This window comes from Macadamia integrifolia, chromosome 10 (genome assembly GCF_013358625.1).
Source record: "Macadamia integrifolia cultivar HAES 741 chromosome 10, SCU_Mint_v3, whole genome shotgun sequence".
Classification (NCBI taxonomy): Eukaryota; Viridiplantae; Streptophyta; class Magnoliopsida; order Proteales; family Proteaceae; genus Macadamia; species Macadamia integrifolia.
The window spans coordinates 32,438,163-32,454,155 of NC_056566.1; the positions used below are offsets into that span (position 1 = coordinate 32,438,163).

Below are 15,993 nucleotides of genomic sequence, written 5' to 3' on the forward strand. Positions count from 1 at the left end.
ACCCCTAAAAATCCATAACAACCCACTACCGACGAGGGAAAAGTTAAGGGACGGAAAGCAATCGTTATGAAGTCTTTGCACCAACGAAAACCCCTTTTGGGAGTGCATTCATCGGAACTCTTTAAATAGAGTTTGCCTGTCAGACATTCATGCATGACTGTTCTAATTATTGTCTTACTCAAAACTTCATGAGACGCGAAATCAAACAAAGCTGTGATTGACAGGTAACTTAAATTCTCTGGCGATGGTTTTTTCGGAGGGCAACTTGCAGGTGTCTTCGTGACTGCTTGTATCTTATTTTTTCCATAACTGATTGAGCACAAGAAGCTCGTGTAATCTTTGCTTGTGATGTTGTCGATGAATGTAGGGTCTATTGTAGCCAAGATTAAGATGGCCGGAGCTGAAATCGTAAGGTGTCGATGGGTTACTGGTGTCTTCATCGGTCATGGGTTAGGGACAGTTGTCCACAATGCCTGCTCAGTCATCATTTTTTTGCTAAAGGGTAATACAATCTTTTGCTGTTTAAAACTAACAACATGCTCACACCATCAATGTCAAGGGAGGGGGACGTGATTCATTCAAACCCTTGGATCTACATGTAATTTCGACAAACTACAGAGGAAGGGGGCGTAATTTTCCCTAAAAAATATGAAAAATCAGGCATCCCAAACATCACATTTAAGAAATGCGAGATACCTCAAAACTAAAACATAATATTTATGAAACAGAGTACCCAAACCTAATATATCAAACGTGAAATACTTCTACTGTAATTTCTCTAAGTTTTAGGGACCCTATGTGTAATTAACTCTTTTTATTAATTGAAGTCGCATCTCGAAAGCGGTATATCACTTTGTTAAGGAATAAACATCTATCCAAGGTGTGTTTTTTTCGGGGTACAATCCATCCAAGATGTTACCAAAAGAAAGGAAAAGAAAAAAAAACCCTTAACCCAAGGTTGGCGCAGTTTAGATGCTTCAACGGTTAGCAATAATCGAAACTCGGAACGCTGGGTCTATTGACTCAGAAAAATTAATAACAACTTCCCTCCTCAGTCCTCACCCTTCCTTGCCAAGTAGAACTGCTCAACCGGTTGGCCCGACAAAGCTTAAGGTTACGATGCGAAAATTTTCGTCTATGATGGAGGGAAAATGAACGATTGAAGTTTCGATTTTCGAAGATGGAAAATCAACTCTGCTTCGAGTGCTTGCAACGTCATATCCAGACTGATTTCTCAGATAAATTGATCTTCTGTTATGGGTTATCGGATTCCGTTCTCCCCTTTGGCTCCAGGGCTGTTGTTCAGGTACCGATTCACTCTCTCCTTGAATCTCCGTATTGCATCCACTATTCCTTCTTCTTTCGTTGAGCTTGATACTGATAAAAATCACATATAAACCATATAGTTTGCTCTAGTTTCTGTGTTTATTTTAAGAAGTTGTTTAAATTTTAATGTATTTGAGCTTCAACAATACAGCTGCCAAATACCAGTGGGGAGATTCCGGCTCAGTTCGTATTGGTGTGCGTGTCAAGACAAGAAGACGAGTGCTTCACAAGATATGTGTAAGAGCTATTAATTCAACTTGTTTTTTGATTTATTTTCCCTCCTTTGTGGGGCTCTCGTACAAATTTAAGATTTCGTGGAGGTAAACGGTACAGTTTCTAATAATTAACATTTTCTCATGTACGAGTGTATTATGGTAAAATGTTCAATGTCCTGGCATTGCAATAGAAGGATGAGAGATCCTGCAAAGTTGCATGAGCTCGAATTCACATTTTGAAATTTCTTAAAATCTTTTGAAAATGTGAGTAATATCATGTCAGAATGATTCAAAATTAAGATATGCCCAGAGGAAGAAGAAAAAGCTCTGGAGTTTCCTAGAAGTGGTTCTCTTTTTCTTTCGGATGATTAAAAAATGGTTACCTTCAATTTATTCATTGGGAATACCAGCCTCACTTCATCGAGAACACTGTATTCAATTTAAATTCACCCAAGAGCATCATAACCAGTCGAAATCCTACTCCTAAAGCTTTATATGTCAACATAGTGCTAAAACTGTTCCTTCGAAGCATTTTATTTTTGCAGTATAATTAATAATGCTTGATTGGATCCATGTGGCCGACCCCATTGAGTTGGGATAAGGCTTTGTTGTTATTGTCGTGTAATCAGTAATGCTTGATGTTACAGTGCCGCACCTTAAAAGTGGGGAAGTGAGGAAAATAGAAAGATAAAACAGTTACTTAACATTTTTAAAGAAAATAGTCTGCTTAAATGAAATTGACTGTGCATATATTTCATAATATCCTTGGAGGCCTGTTTCTGTGATATGAATAGACCACAATTTATTGTATGCAGTGATGAGTATTCTTTGGAAAACTTGGAGGCCAGTATCATATGTGGGTTAAGTGATATTGCTTCAGCTAATGTTGGTCGAGGTCCAGAAAATGTCAATGATGGAGCTCTCGGCAGCAAGACCGTTTCATTGCATTCTGTTGGGAACATGTCCGAATGTTCTCTGAAGTTCACCAGAGGAGATACCCTAGATGCAGAACAATCCAATGGTTCTAGCAGTAGCTATTTTGGAAGATTTTCATGCTTAAGGACAATTACTGCACTAGCTCCCATTGCTCATGTTGGTTCGGGTTCTTGCTCTCTCGTTGAAGACCTTGCTTGCAATTTCTTATCTGGATCATTAGAAGTTCACATACTGTCTTCACTCATTCTCCTTATAGAGGGAAATCCAACAGGACGAGATGGTGTAAATTTTCTTAGTTTAGTGGGATTTCCATCATTTGATGAGAGCAATATTCCAGGTTGTGTTAGGCATCCCAATATTGCTCCTGTTCTAGGGATGCTAAAAACACCTGGTTATATAAATTTGTTGCTCCCAAAAAATCCTTATACCTTGGAAAACATTCTGCATTATTGCCCTGACGTGTTAAGGACTGAGTGGCACATTAGGTTTTTAATCTACCAAATTCTATCTGCCCTAGCTTACATTCATGGCTTAGGGGTTGCCCATGGTGATATTTGCCCTTCCAGTGTGATGTTGTCTAATTCATGCTGGTCTTGGTTGCGCATGTGCGATAAGCCTCTGTTAAGAGGTAAATTAAGCTCTGGGAAGTGGAAAATGGAAATGTCCTGTCCCAATTATTCCTCAAGCATGGGTAGCTGTACCAAAAATTGTGCCTGTCGGGCTCTTTATGCTGATTTGAAGCTTTCCCCCACTATAGATTGGTTCTCAGATTGTTTCAAGCGGTGGTGGCAGGGTGATTTAAGTAACTACGAGTACCTTCTTGTCTTGAACAGATTAGCTGGGAGGCGTTGGGGTGACCATACGTTCCACACAATAATGCCATGGGTAATAGATTTTAATCTGAAGCCTGATGAGAATACTGATGCTGGTTGGCGGGATTTGCGCAAGAGCAAGTGGCGGTTGGCAAAAGGTGATGAACAGTTGGATTTCACATATTCAACATCTGAAATACCACATCATGTCTCCGATGAATGCCTTTCGGAATTAGCTGTCTGCAGTTACAAAGCCAGGAGGTTGCCTTTAAGTGTGTTGCGCATGGCTGTTCGTTCAGTCTATGAGCCTAATGAGTATCCTTCTAATATGCAAAGACTTTATCAGTGGACCCCCGATGAGTGCATCCCAGAATTTTATAGTGACCCTCGAATTTTCACTTCTCTTCATTCAGGTATGAGTGATCTTGCAGTACCTTCCTGGGCAAATAGTCCTGAAGACTTTATCAAAGTGCATCGAGATGCTTTAGAAAGCAATCGGGTTTCACGGGAAATCCATAACTGGATTGATATCACTTTTGGATATAAGATATCAGGCCAAGCAGCTATTGCTGCAAAAAATGTTATGCTGACTGCAATAGAGCCCACATTGCCTAGGTCAATGGGACGTCGCCTGCTTTTTAGCCGACCACATCCTAGACGTCGAGCAGCTCTGAAACTGTGCGACGTCTCTGAACAACAGGCATTGTTAAAATGCCAATCAAATGGAACAGACAAATCCATCCTTTCAACAACTGCTTATTTGCAAGAATTAGAAGAAGCAGCTTCATTTTGTGAACATGCTCGGCATTTGAGTCCACTTTATCATTACCATAAAAAAGATCTCGTGAAGAGTGTCCCTTCTGTAAAAGAGTCACAGTTTGAGAATTTCAGAACTGAGATGCCTAAAACAGCTAGATCCACTGGTGATTACATGGAGTCGTTCAATATTGATGTAAGCAGTCTTCTTGAATATTTTGAGTCAGATGATGGAGATTCCACGGGGTTTCAGGATTTTTTGCTATGGAAGCACAAATTATCTTCTATGGGCTGCTGTTCTGTAGATGTTGCAGAGGACATTTTTTCTGTTGGCTGCATCCTTGCAGAACTTTACTTAAAGAGGCCTCTATTTAGTTCATCCTCATTAACTGCATATGTGGAGAGTGGTATTTTGCCACAATTGATGCAGGAACTTCCTCCTCATGCTGCTGTACTAGTTGAAGCATGTATCCAGAGGGATTGGCAATGGTACAGGGTTCCAGTTTCAATAAATATTTTCACAACTATTAATTCTGTTACTGATATTCTTCCTTTTCTTTATTAGGAGGCCATCAGCTAAATGTCTTCTGCAATCTCCATATTTTCCTTCAACGGTTAGATCCTCTTATTTGTTTCTTGCCCCACTTCATCTATTGGCTAAAGATGAGTCCCGTCTTCATTATGCTGCAAGTTTTGCAAGACAAGGAGCCTTGAAGGCAATGGGGTCATTTTCTGCTGAAATGTGTGCTCCCTACTGCTTATCACTTGTCGTACCTTCTTTATCGGATGCTGAAGCTGAGTGGGCATTTTCCTTACTGAAAGAATTTTTGCAGTGCTTGAAACCTCAAGCTGTAAAGACATTGATTGTCCCCACCATCCAGAAAATTCTTCAGGCTAGTTATGAATTTAATGCATAAATCTATTAATTGTACTTATCTATGTAAATTGCTTTCTTAACTTTCTATTTTCTCATTTATAGGCTACAGATTATTCACATTTGAAGGTTTCTTTCCTCCAAGACTCATTTGTGAGGGAGATATGGAAACGACTTGGTAAACAAACTTATTTGGAGATGATACACCCATTAGTCATCTCAAATCTGTGCATTTCACCTCATAAGAATTCTGCTTCAGCTGCCTCTGTGTTGCTTATTGGCTCTAGTGAGGAGCTTGGTGTACCTGTTACAGTTCATCAGGTTAATTTTTATTGAGTGGTTCCCTAATTATTGATTTGATAGCATGGTCAATTTATAAAAGAAATAAGGCATGTCTTTAATCGTGGCTCACTAACCTTTGAATAATCTCTCCAGACAATCTTGCCTCTAATTCACTGTTTTGGGAAACGACTCTGTCCAGACGGAATTGATGTCCTGGTTAGAATTGGTATATTCAGTTCACTGGGTTTTGGAATTGATGTGCTGGTTTGTAATGCTTGCTTCAGCATGTGAGCAGTTTCTTCTTTGACTTCTCCAGGTGGACTTTTCGGGGAGAATTTTGTTGTCAAACAACTTCTACCATTACTAAGGAATGTTATTTTGTCATGTGTTGATGTTTCAAATTTGGATAAGCCTGAGCCCATGCAAAGCTGGAACACTTTAGCCCTTATTGATGGTCTTGTAACACTTGATGGCCTGGTTGCACTTTTGCCAAGGGATGTGATCATCAAGGAGCTGATTCAAGTATGGATTTGATTTGATTTTCATAAACCATACTTCTTGACCGAATACTTGAAACTAATAAGAGGACATGCACTATAATCTTACAGGGCAAAAGTTGTCTCCATGTTAAAGTTCTTATGCAGACCCATTTGGACCTTCCAGTGCACCAGGTATTTACATCTCTCTGTTTTGGTTGTTTTCTTGTATTTTCTTATGCTTGTTTTGATTCTAGTTTAATGTAGTAGTATGCCATCTTATTTAAGTCTTTATAGACCATAGTTCTGTCAGTTTAAATTTAAATCCTTCTTGTTAACTTATGTAACATATATACCGTGGGGGTACGTAATTTTGTGTATGTGTACATAACACGATAGGGGGAATGTCCCCGTCGTGTGCTTAGTTAGTTGCTTTATGTTTGTTTCCTTGTTGGATTCCTACTGCAATTAGGACTAACTAGGGAAGCTTCTAGTTTGTAACTGATTTCTATTCTACTTATTTACGTGAGGGGGGACTGCCAATCTATCGGTTCTGCTAGTCTTTGGCAGTCTTATTTTTCTCCCTTCTCTACATCTTCTCATCCCTTCTTAATCTCTTTGCTTGTATTGGTTATCTGATTCTGGTAAAGTTGCACTAGTAATGCTGTTGTTTAAAGAATACAAGACTATAAGCTCATAGTGTAGGAAACGGATTTTAGATAAAAGTAATATTAGCTGTACTTACCCATTGAATTTAACAAAATGTAAATGAAAACGTAGGCTCATAGTCGTCACAGCATCTAGGCGACCCAAGGCAAAACCAACAAAGCAACCAAGGTGCCTGGACTGCTAGGCGACACCTTGACAACTATGCATAGGCCATTCCTATCTTGTTTAGAGTCAACAGGAAGCCATTGAATTGTGTTTCCTCATCCATGGTTGGAATGTGTGAACTATCGTAGTAGAACTAATTATTGAAGAATAAACTATCCCAAACTTCATTACACTGCTAACTGATTCTTTTTGAAATGCACTGCCCATTATATGATAAATTTGCTTCATATTCATGTCATAGATGCTGCTACCTCTCTTCCACTTTAGTACATAGTACATGCTGGCTAAACAATCTTGAGTCCCCTTGTCTGTTAGGTTGCAGCTACTGCTCTTGTTGCAGTTTGTCAGCGGATTGGACCAGATCTCACTGCATTACATGTCCTGCCGCAACTCAAAGAGCTATTTGATGAGGTGGCTTTTTCTCAGGAAGGAACCTATGGGTCCAGTTCTGTTGGCCGAAGCTCAAAGGTTTCTAGACCAAAGCAAAATGAGGATGCTCAGATTGAAAGCCGTATGGACCTTGTGTGGGTGCTAGTTTTATTCATTTTCGTATGCTTTCCCATTTAGTGTAGAATAAGTAGTACTGTAATCATTCTTGTCATTCTGTAGTGTGAGTTTGCTAGGTTTATGCAGGTTGCTTTTATATCCTCCCTTCGCTTCTCTTATTGGAATAGAGAAACTTCGTCAGTGCTGTGCCACATGGTTGCTTCTAGAACAATTCCTTCAACGATCTCATAACTGGAAGGTATTATTTTCTCTTCCATTCCACCTAGAGTATGCCTGCATTATTACTTGGTGAAGCTCCCCATATACTTTATGTTTCTCAGACTGTTGTGGTTCAGTTGGAATATACAGGTGAAGCATCCAGAAATAGTTCAGAAAATGTAAATGCTCAAAGGCTTGTATTCCGCAATATCTCAACATCCGAGTACAATCCAACTAAACTGTTGCTCAATGGTGTCGGGTGGTCCATACCACAATCACAAGGTGTTAGAGGTTCCAAGAACTTGTTTTCTTATAAACAGTCAGTCAATCTTCAAAAGGCTCCAGATATGAGGCAACCAGCAGCATCGAATCTTGGCAAGCGTGAACCTTGGTTTTGGTTCCCTAGCCCTGCTGCTAGTTGTAATGGGCCCGATTTTCTTGGTCGCATTGGGGGTGTAAAAGATGAACTTCCATGGAAGATTAGAGCATCAATTATTTATTCTGTCCGTTCCCATCCTGGGGCATTGAGATCTTTGGCTGTTACCAATGATGAGTACACAGTTTTCACAGGCGGAGTTGGTCCAGGATTCAAGGGGACTGTTCAGAAGTGGGAATTGTCAAGAATGGATCGTGTATCTGGTTATTATGGCCATGAGGAGGTTTGCTTCTTCTGACTCTATTCCTCATAGGTAGGAGCAACCGAGAAAGTCAATGTAGTTTTGCGGAAATTCACTTCTTTTGATTTCAGGAAAAATTTCGTATATTTCTAAAAGGGGAAGGGTTTTCACCGCCGCCAGTGTGAAATTTTGAGCTTTAGAGGAGGGATATTACGGGAAAACACTGAAATAAGGGTAGATATATAAGACATTTTATAGGGGGTTGCTACAGTAATCTGAGTCTTAAAAGTGGTGCCCGCCTGCAGTTTTAATTTTCAGTTGGCGGTGTGCAAATCTTGTACCCTTTCTAAAATTATCGTTTCTTTAAAAAGTTGTGTTGAAAACCATAATGGGGCTTGCATTTTTTTCTCTCTCCAGTGTTTTGGTGGAAATTTTTTCCCTTATTTCCTGGTGATGGAGAAAATAAAATTTGCTGTAATTTCACTGCCCTTTATAATTCTGATTGATCACCTGATAAATGATTGCCTCTCTGGAACTTAACCTTGATTTATTGGATGTACTCATTAGATTTGAAACTGAGTGATCCGAAGATCAATTAAATTGAAAGTTGTTTTAAATTCTGATTGCTTTCTAGTTTATCTGAATCTTATTAGCTATCTACTTTTTGGTTTTTGCCTGAGATAACAGACTAATATTATGGATAACCAAATTGGTTTTATGCCAAGAAGATCAACGACAAAAGCTATTTATTTACTTTGGAGACTCATGGAAAGATTTCGAGAATATAAGAAGGATCTCCATCTGGTGTTTATTGACCTAGAAAAAACTTATGACCAAGTACCTAGAGGGTTAATTTGGCATATATTAGACAAGAGAAGTGTTTCAAGTAAATATCTGGACATAGTTAAAGATAAGTATAATGGTATGGTGACTAGCGTTAGGACTGTGGGGGGGGGGGGTTCAGGGTAGTGAATTCTGAATCATAATTTGGTTTCTTCAAGGATCAGCTATGTAATTTGACTTCAGTGGATTTCCCATTCTTCTTGAAGGTAAGCCAGTCTGTAAAGAATTTGGTTTTAAGTTGGAAGTAGTAGCAGCTTTATTGGCTATATTTTTACTGCTATTCTAAGTATTGGCTGTATTTAAAATATAGACGTCATGGTCTGAAGCATAATCAACATTGACTCTCCTAACAACATATTCAAAGAGATCTGCTAACAGAAGTAATTACTATACCTCTAAAGAATGTCATCTTATTTCCTATCCCTTAGCAGAAGGCCATGTAGCATCTTATTCATTTATTCTTCCATAATTTTCTGTATATTGTAGATTTGATGATTGTCATATTTTGATACAGTTTTCTGTTGCTTTTAACAAAAATGCAAGAGCTTCTGCCCATACATTAAGAAGGAATAAACATTCCCGCAAACCCATCCTCTCCCCCCCACTCCTGGGTGACAGAAAAAAAAAAAGATTGTGTAGAAAATGCCTTATTTTCAACATGTATGTAATGCGGGGGCCTCCAAGAAATCAAAGGAGATCGAGATCAGGGCTGTTTATGTTGCCCAGAAAACAAAGTAGCAGTATTGGTTTAGTAGAAACAGAAAATAGAAGAGAGAGAATGGCAATAGCAGATCGATGGGAAGGGGAAGAAGAAAGAAGGGGTTGTCTCACTGGACAAAGAAGAAATAAGAGAGAAGTGGGAAAGAAGAGATCTCAAAGAAGAAGAAAAAGGGGGGGAGAAGACAGCCACGCAGTGGGGGTTTTCCCAATCAATTTTTTTCTTCATTAATCAACTAATCCCATAACTTGGGTTACATGCTTTATTTATAATAATCTAAAATTAAAACTTCTTACTTAGAGTCAAAGACTAAAATAGAAATAAAATCTCCTAAATCTAGACTAATAGAAATAGAAACAAAGAAGGACTCAAATTGGAAACTTGTTACCTATTTAGAAACTCCCTAAAAAAAAAGATTGCAAATAAAATAAAAATCCTAGAATTTGTTATTTATCTAGAATTGCCTAAAATAAAAGATTACAAATAGAACAAAATCTTAGAATATTCTAACAATTTTGAACCCAAATTAATAACTTGGAACCCAAATTGGATCTGGGTCTTGGTCCGGGTTCTGGAGCGGGTTTGGGTCGATCCATCGGAGTGCTGTTACATTAACTCCCCTGTTGTTTAGAAAAACTCGTCCACAAGTTTTATAGAAGGAGAGAATCAACACCACTCGATCAACATCCCCGATCAATGGCTCTAATGGGGTAAAGATCCAGCGCACCTTGCAATCAACGGTCACGATCTTTTGATGGTCGTCAACAAATGATATTACTTTGATCAGAATCGGGTGGTGTGTCTTCACAAATGAGATCGGGCCATCGATCAGTTCTTCAGAGGCATCCTTCATCGGATCGTCCAGTTCATTTTCAACATCGACTAAAAAAGCTTGATGTGATGGTCTCTAGATGGGGGGGGGCACGATTCTCGAGGTGTCGTCACAATGTCATGAGTAATGTGACCTTGCTGTCCGCCGGGGTTCCGAATACGTGACTCTGGCATCAAGTTGTGTTAATATCTTGGAGGGTAACAACTTGTGCTTCCCTTCCTATCCTATATGCTTCCCTTTCTTCTTGGAAAGCTCTAACCATCTTCAACATCTCTTTATTCTGTTGAAGTAACCGAGTCCACAGTTCAGATGAGGGGATGGTGTAAGCAACCATTGGAGTAAACAAGTTGACAGGAAATTTGCTCTGATACCAAATAATGCAGGAGGCCAAGGGGGGGCCTCCAAGAAATCAAAGGAGATCGAGATTAGGGCTGTTTATGTTGCCCAGAAAACAGACTAGCAGTATTGGTCTAGTAGAAACAGAAAATAGAAGAGAGAGAATGGCAGTAGCAAATCGATGGGAAAGAAGAAGGAAGAAAGAAGAATGAAGAATATTGAAAGAAAAGAAAGCTCCCAACCCCCCTCACGATTCATCTCTCTCGCTGCCCTCTCCCTCTTCTCGTTTCTCACTATTGCCTCTCTCCTTTTCTCGCTGTGCTCTCCTTTCATCTCTCTTTTGCTGCCTGTCTCCCTCGACTGCTGCTGCACTGTTGGAGTCATTGCTTGCAATAACTGAAGACCATCTCCATGGGATAGACTCCACCTGGGTTGCTGCTGAACTCCTTGTCAACAAACTGGGCTGCTGCTGAGCACTACATCTTCAAGCTGGAATTTTCTCCTTCAACAAATAAGGTGGATTGCACCTCTGTTTTGGAGGACTTGACTTCTTCTTTACTCCTCAGATTCAGACAACGTTAAGGTAAGTAAATCCCCCCACAACCAAAACCCCCCCCCCCCCCCCAAAAAAAAAAAAAAAACTCTACTCCCATTGATTGTTTGCTACCTCCCTGTTATTCCCACTGAAGTCTGAATTAGTCTCTGTTTTTAGCCATTATTATTTTCTGCTGCCCTTTAAAAATACCCTGCTGAGTCTAAAATCTGCTACTGTTGCTCATATGTCTCTGTCCTACTGGGCTTACATGCTGCTGCTGTTTACATACATAATTTTCTGTGATTAAGAATTCTGCTGATCTCTTTAGTAGTTGAATGATTTGAGGAAGAGCATGAAACCTACTCTTTGGATTCTTGAACTGATTTGTGCCTATCTACATTATGTTGCCATGTTCCCTTCCCCATGTTTCCCGCTTGAGGTTTATGTGGTTTAATTGCTTTATTGTCTAGACTATTATTGGCTGTTGTTGCATTGCTTCTATGTGAAATATATATGCATGCTAGTCATTAGATTGTGCTGCCCCACCAATCCCAATCCCAACCTAGGTCCTAGTGAGTCAATATTGTCCACTTGGACAGCACTTGTAGGAAGTCCTGTTGTCTAGGTTCCCTCCTACATCAGTATGTGTTCTTGTTAAGTAGTGTATCATATGATTTAACCTTGTATGGTTGTATTTTATTCTTGGGATTAAATTCAGCTTCCGCCTCGTTTTTTCCATTTTAGGAGGGAAGGGGGGGGGGGGTGGGCTCACCCTTGAAATGCCATAGCAGTGGTAAACTCCCACGCCCCACCCGGAGAAAAAAAAAAGGAACGAGTTTTTGTTGCAGCATAATGTCTGAAGGTGTTTTTTGATAATGTGTAGAGTTTGTGTATATATGATAATATGTTATAATTATTTTGTGCATAATTGAACTTGTATGTTCATTTGACCATTATTTTTGCTGATGCCTATGGCATTATCTTTGATTATGTTCAAATTTCAGGTTGTAAATAACATTTGCATCTTGTCTTCAAGTGGAAGGGTGGCTTCCTGTGATGGAACAATACATGTCTGGAATAGCCAAACAGGGAAGTTGATATCAGCTTATGCTGAACCATCAGAAAATTCTTCACATCTTGTGGGATCTTCATTCTCTGGATCGAGGATTGGTGCTGATCAGGCCAACATGCTTAACTCCAACACATTATCTGGTGGAATATTGACTGGTGCATTTGGAGGGAGCTTCTACACCTGCATGCACTATTTAGAATCAGTTGATAAGCTTGTTGCTGGTACTGGAAATGGTTCATTGAGGTACATTGTACCAGTGAAATAATGACTATTTCTGGAGTGAATTTTTGCATTTGTAGATGATGAGAAAAGATGGCCTTATTCTGATGCAGTAGGCATGTTATTATATCATGCAGATTCATTGATGTTGCTCGAGATCAGAAACTTCACCTGTGGAAGAGTGAATCAGTCGAATCTTCTTTTTCTTCTCTAGTCTCTGCCATTTCCTCATGTGGGTCTGACAGAATACAAGATAGAAGTCCTGCTTCAGCATCATGGATTGCAGCTGGACTAAGTTCTGGTCATTGCAGGCTGCTGGATGCAAGGAGTGGAAGCGTTGTTGCTTTTTGGCAGGCTCATGATGGATATATCACCAAAGTATGTGCAAGTTGCCATAGTTTATACTGTTCTATGGAATCATGGTTTCATTTTTCCCCATGATGTAGTTGTACTAATCCTTTCATGTGTAGCTGGCTGCACCAGAGGACCATTTGCTTGTTTCCAGCTCTCTTGATAAAACTTTGCGAGTTTGGGACCTGAGAAGGTATTACTAGTAGTAGTCTTAATTTAGTGCCTGTTTAATATTTCCATTATACTCAAATGATCACTTGGTTTTGCAAATTTGATTGATTACTTTAAGAATTATGAAAATAAAATAGGAATATAGTTCATAATAATGGAAGTTTTCAATGTTCTTGATTTTGAAAGCAAGAATACTGGGAGAAAAAAAAAAAAAAAAAGGAAAACTGAATGACATTTGATGTTTCTGAAAGACAAATAAAAACTCAAGCTGGCAACTTGAAGATGTGGGTTGTGAATCAGAGGCTAGCTACTTCGTGCTAAAAAATGACGATGGTTCGGACTTAGGACTGTCTCATGTTCCACCAATCTCGGGAGCCTGCAAAAGTGGGACTTGTATGGGGTTGCCTTTTTACTCAGCTAGAAGAACCTGCATAACAAAACATATAAAAAGTAAAGGAAAGAAAGAAAAGTAGCTCTCTCTCTCTCTCTCTCTCTCTCTCTCACACACACACACACACACCGAGCCAGGATGACCCTCTTAAAACTTAGTGGGCATTTATAAATTGCAAATTTTCAAAGAGGACTCAGACTACTTGAGTCTCTTCCATTGGAACCAGGTCCTGATGGCATTTGCATTGCAGGAACTGGCCATCTCAGTCAAATGTCTACAACGGTTATTCAGATGGTGTATCTAGCTTCTGTGTTTGGGGCCAGGATGTGATTTCAATTGCCAGAAATAAGATTGGCCTTTTCTCTTTATCCAGATGTGGAGATGAAGTAAGTCAACAACAGTGATCCTTTATAATATGGATTAGTTTCAGCTGATACTTGCATCCAAGGCTGGGAATCTGTTGTCCATGCATGTTGCCTAATTGTTCTGATACATCACAGGATTTAACTGACCTGATCAGAAAATCCTGGCAATCTGATCTGATATGGTTTGTTGAGCACCAAGAAAATATTATAACAAAGTATATGCCAGTGTCAAGGCTCATGCAAGGAGAGGCAAATTTCTTCGAGTGGATTAATTTTCCTGCTAATTTCATCTGTTCTAATTGTTTGGATTACTTTCTGTAACTCCTTCCTTTGTTGCGGTGCTTATATTTCTATTTATTTACTGCATTTGGGTTATGCTGTTATGCAGCAGGGTGGGCGGCAACGCATTCTGTCGCAGAAACTGTACACAGCAGATCGAGGGACAAGAAACCTTTCAGTATTGTCAAGTATTAGCATTCTACCCTACTCGCGATTGTTCCTTGTTGGGACTGAAGATGGTTATCTTAAGATCTGTTGCTAGATTTCATTTTATTGTTGTTTATTGTTGTTTTATAGCCATTCATGTTTTGTATTATTGGTCCATTATGTATATGCAGTCACCCCAAACAACTCTCCAGCCCCCAGGATAAAAAAGAGATCCAGTGCATATATGCTTGCATGGACTCCCTCAATTGAAATAAGGGCTGCTTTGGTCGTTGCTTGTTTTCACCTTAGTTCAGAGTAGAATCTTTTATCCTCCCCTCCCCATTATCTTTTTCTTTCAAGTAGAATCAGTGTCGATGGAGCTGTTGGATATCTGGACGTTTCATATCCAGTTACGGTGTGTAATGTGTACTACAGGGTTTCAAGAATTGAAATTGAAAATGGCTGAACCGACTGAGCCTGGACTAGCCAATTCACATCCCAAAAGGGCCAAAACTAGGGTTAGGGCAGAATCTGGCTGATTCCGGCTGATTTGGATCAGAATCAGATTTGGGAAAAGGCCAATCACCTAGAATTACTATGTTTGGTAGCTAAGAGAAAAGAAAAGAAAAAAAGAATTTAGAAAAGAAAGGAAAAGAAAAGAGAAGAAAAGAAATAAAATGGTGAGAAAATTTAAAAAAAGTATGTCTGTTTTGGTTACCATTAGAAAAGAAAAAAAAAGTTTTTGTATTTTTTCATGTTTTCTTGTGTTTTTGGTAAGATTTTTTTATTTTTGGGAGTAAAAGAAAACTTCAAAATTCCCCTTGGGAATTTTCTCTTGAATCAAGACAGGCACAAAAAGAAAATAATTACAAAAAAAAAAAAAGCACAAAAAGAATTTTTTTTTTTTATAACACAAAATGAAATTCTTAAACCAAGAAAAAGCTACAGCTGGATCCCTTAAATTAAAACCTTTAATTCCCATAACTGATACTCTAAAGCCCAAAGAGCAGATATGAAACGGGGAAACTAGGAATCCATAGTAGGAAAGGAATGGGACGCTCAAAAAATCCGATTTGACTTATTGTATGTGTTAGCTAGGGGTGTAAGTTTGGCCCTGATGGTCTGAACTCGCCCTTGGCCCGCCCTGATCCCGAACAAGTACTGACCCAAAAATTTTGGTCCTAAGGGCCAGTCCGACCCTGAAATTTCTGTCCCTAAGTCAGGGTTAGGGCGGGTAAGGGTTGATGTCTTTGGCCGGCCCAGCCCGCCCTGAACCTGGCTCTGATTTTTGCCCTTGATGTTGACCCTGGTTGTGACTCTGATGTTAACGTTGAAATTCACCTAATTTTATATATTGTCTGACATTGAGTCATTGACACCTCAAAACTCCTAATATATCTTCTCACCGTTCTCTCTTGTTTTTTTAACTAAGAAATTTGTAACTTTGTATTTTTTTATCTCCTCTTTATTATGAATATTTTTTATTTTTAAGTTATTTCATATTTTGCAGGGTCAGGGTCAGGGTATACCCAGCCCTTGAAAACCAAGGTTAGGGTCAATCAAGGTCAAGATCAGGTTCATCCCGGCCTGACCCTGAAAAATCAGGGCCAACCAGGGCGGGTAAGGGTTAGGTTGAACCTTGAAGGTTAGGGTCAGGGTTGAAGTTTTGTGGCCCTGAGTCAGGGTCAGGGCGGGTTTGGGCCCAGTTAAGGGGACTCAGGGTTGGGCTAGGGTTTTATGAAACCCAACCCATCCTGGCCCTGTTGCACCCCTAGTGTTAGCTGAAGATGTTCTCACCCTTGCTTTCATCGGCCCATGTGTCTGATGTTTTCTGTTTTATCCTTCTTTTAAACATATAGTGAAAAGAAGAGTATTTTTAGAGGATCCGATTTCTCTCCTGA

At 39.5% G+C, this 15,993-nt stretch overlaps 1 protein-coding gene across 6 annotated transcripts; it reads left to right on the plus strand.

The window, feature by feature from the left end:
* The first annotated feature begins 954 nt into the window (after positions 1–954).
* Positions 955–14,395, plus strand: LOC122091491 (protein GFS12). Of its 6 annotated transcripts, none has more exons than XM_042661470.1 (16): positions 969–1,306; positions 1,478–1,563; positions 2,357–4,534; positions 4,611–4,938; positions 5,025–5,240; positions 5,355–5,427; positions 5,518–5,723; positions 5,810–5,872; positions 6,827–7,035; positions 7,145–7,256; positions 7,339–7,875; positions 12,102–12,412; positions 12,526–12,766; positions 12,859–12,932; positions 13,552–13,687; positions 14,058–14,395. In XM_042661470.1, exons 1-16 carry the CDS (start codon positions 1,181–1,183, stop codon positions 14,205–14,207), a joined length of 5,046 nt encoding a protein of 1,681 aa, XP_042517404.1. In that variant the 5' UTR covers positions 969–1,180; the 3' UTR covers positions 14,208–14,395. The 6 variants fall into 6 exon arrangements, with proteins under 6 accessions (XP_042517407.1, XP_042517404.1, XP_042517403.1 ...); XM_042661469.1 differs by having other exon boundaries at positions 971–1,306; positions 14,055–14,395; XM_042661472.1 differs by having other exon boundaries at positions 971–1,306; positions 7,354–7,875.
* The last annotated feature ends 1,598 nt before the right edge of the window (positions 14,396–15,993 follow it).

Excerpts from the sequence above, each read along its gene's own strand:
- LOC122091491 (XM_042661469.1), top strand. The coding sequence starts at position 1,181 with ATGGAAAATCAACTCTGCTTCGAGTGCTTGCAACGTCATATCCAGACT. Across the intron at positions 1,564-2,356 it reads GAGTGCTTCACAAGATATGT|TGATGAGTATTCTTTGGAAA; the intron begins GTAAGAGCTATT and ends TATTGTATGCAG. Across the intron at positions 5,428-5,517 it reads TGATGTCCTGGTTAGAATTG|GTGGACTTTTCGGGGAGAAT; the intron begins GTATATTCAGTT and ends TGACTTCTCCAG.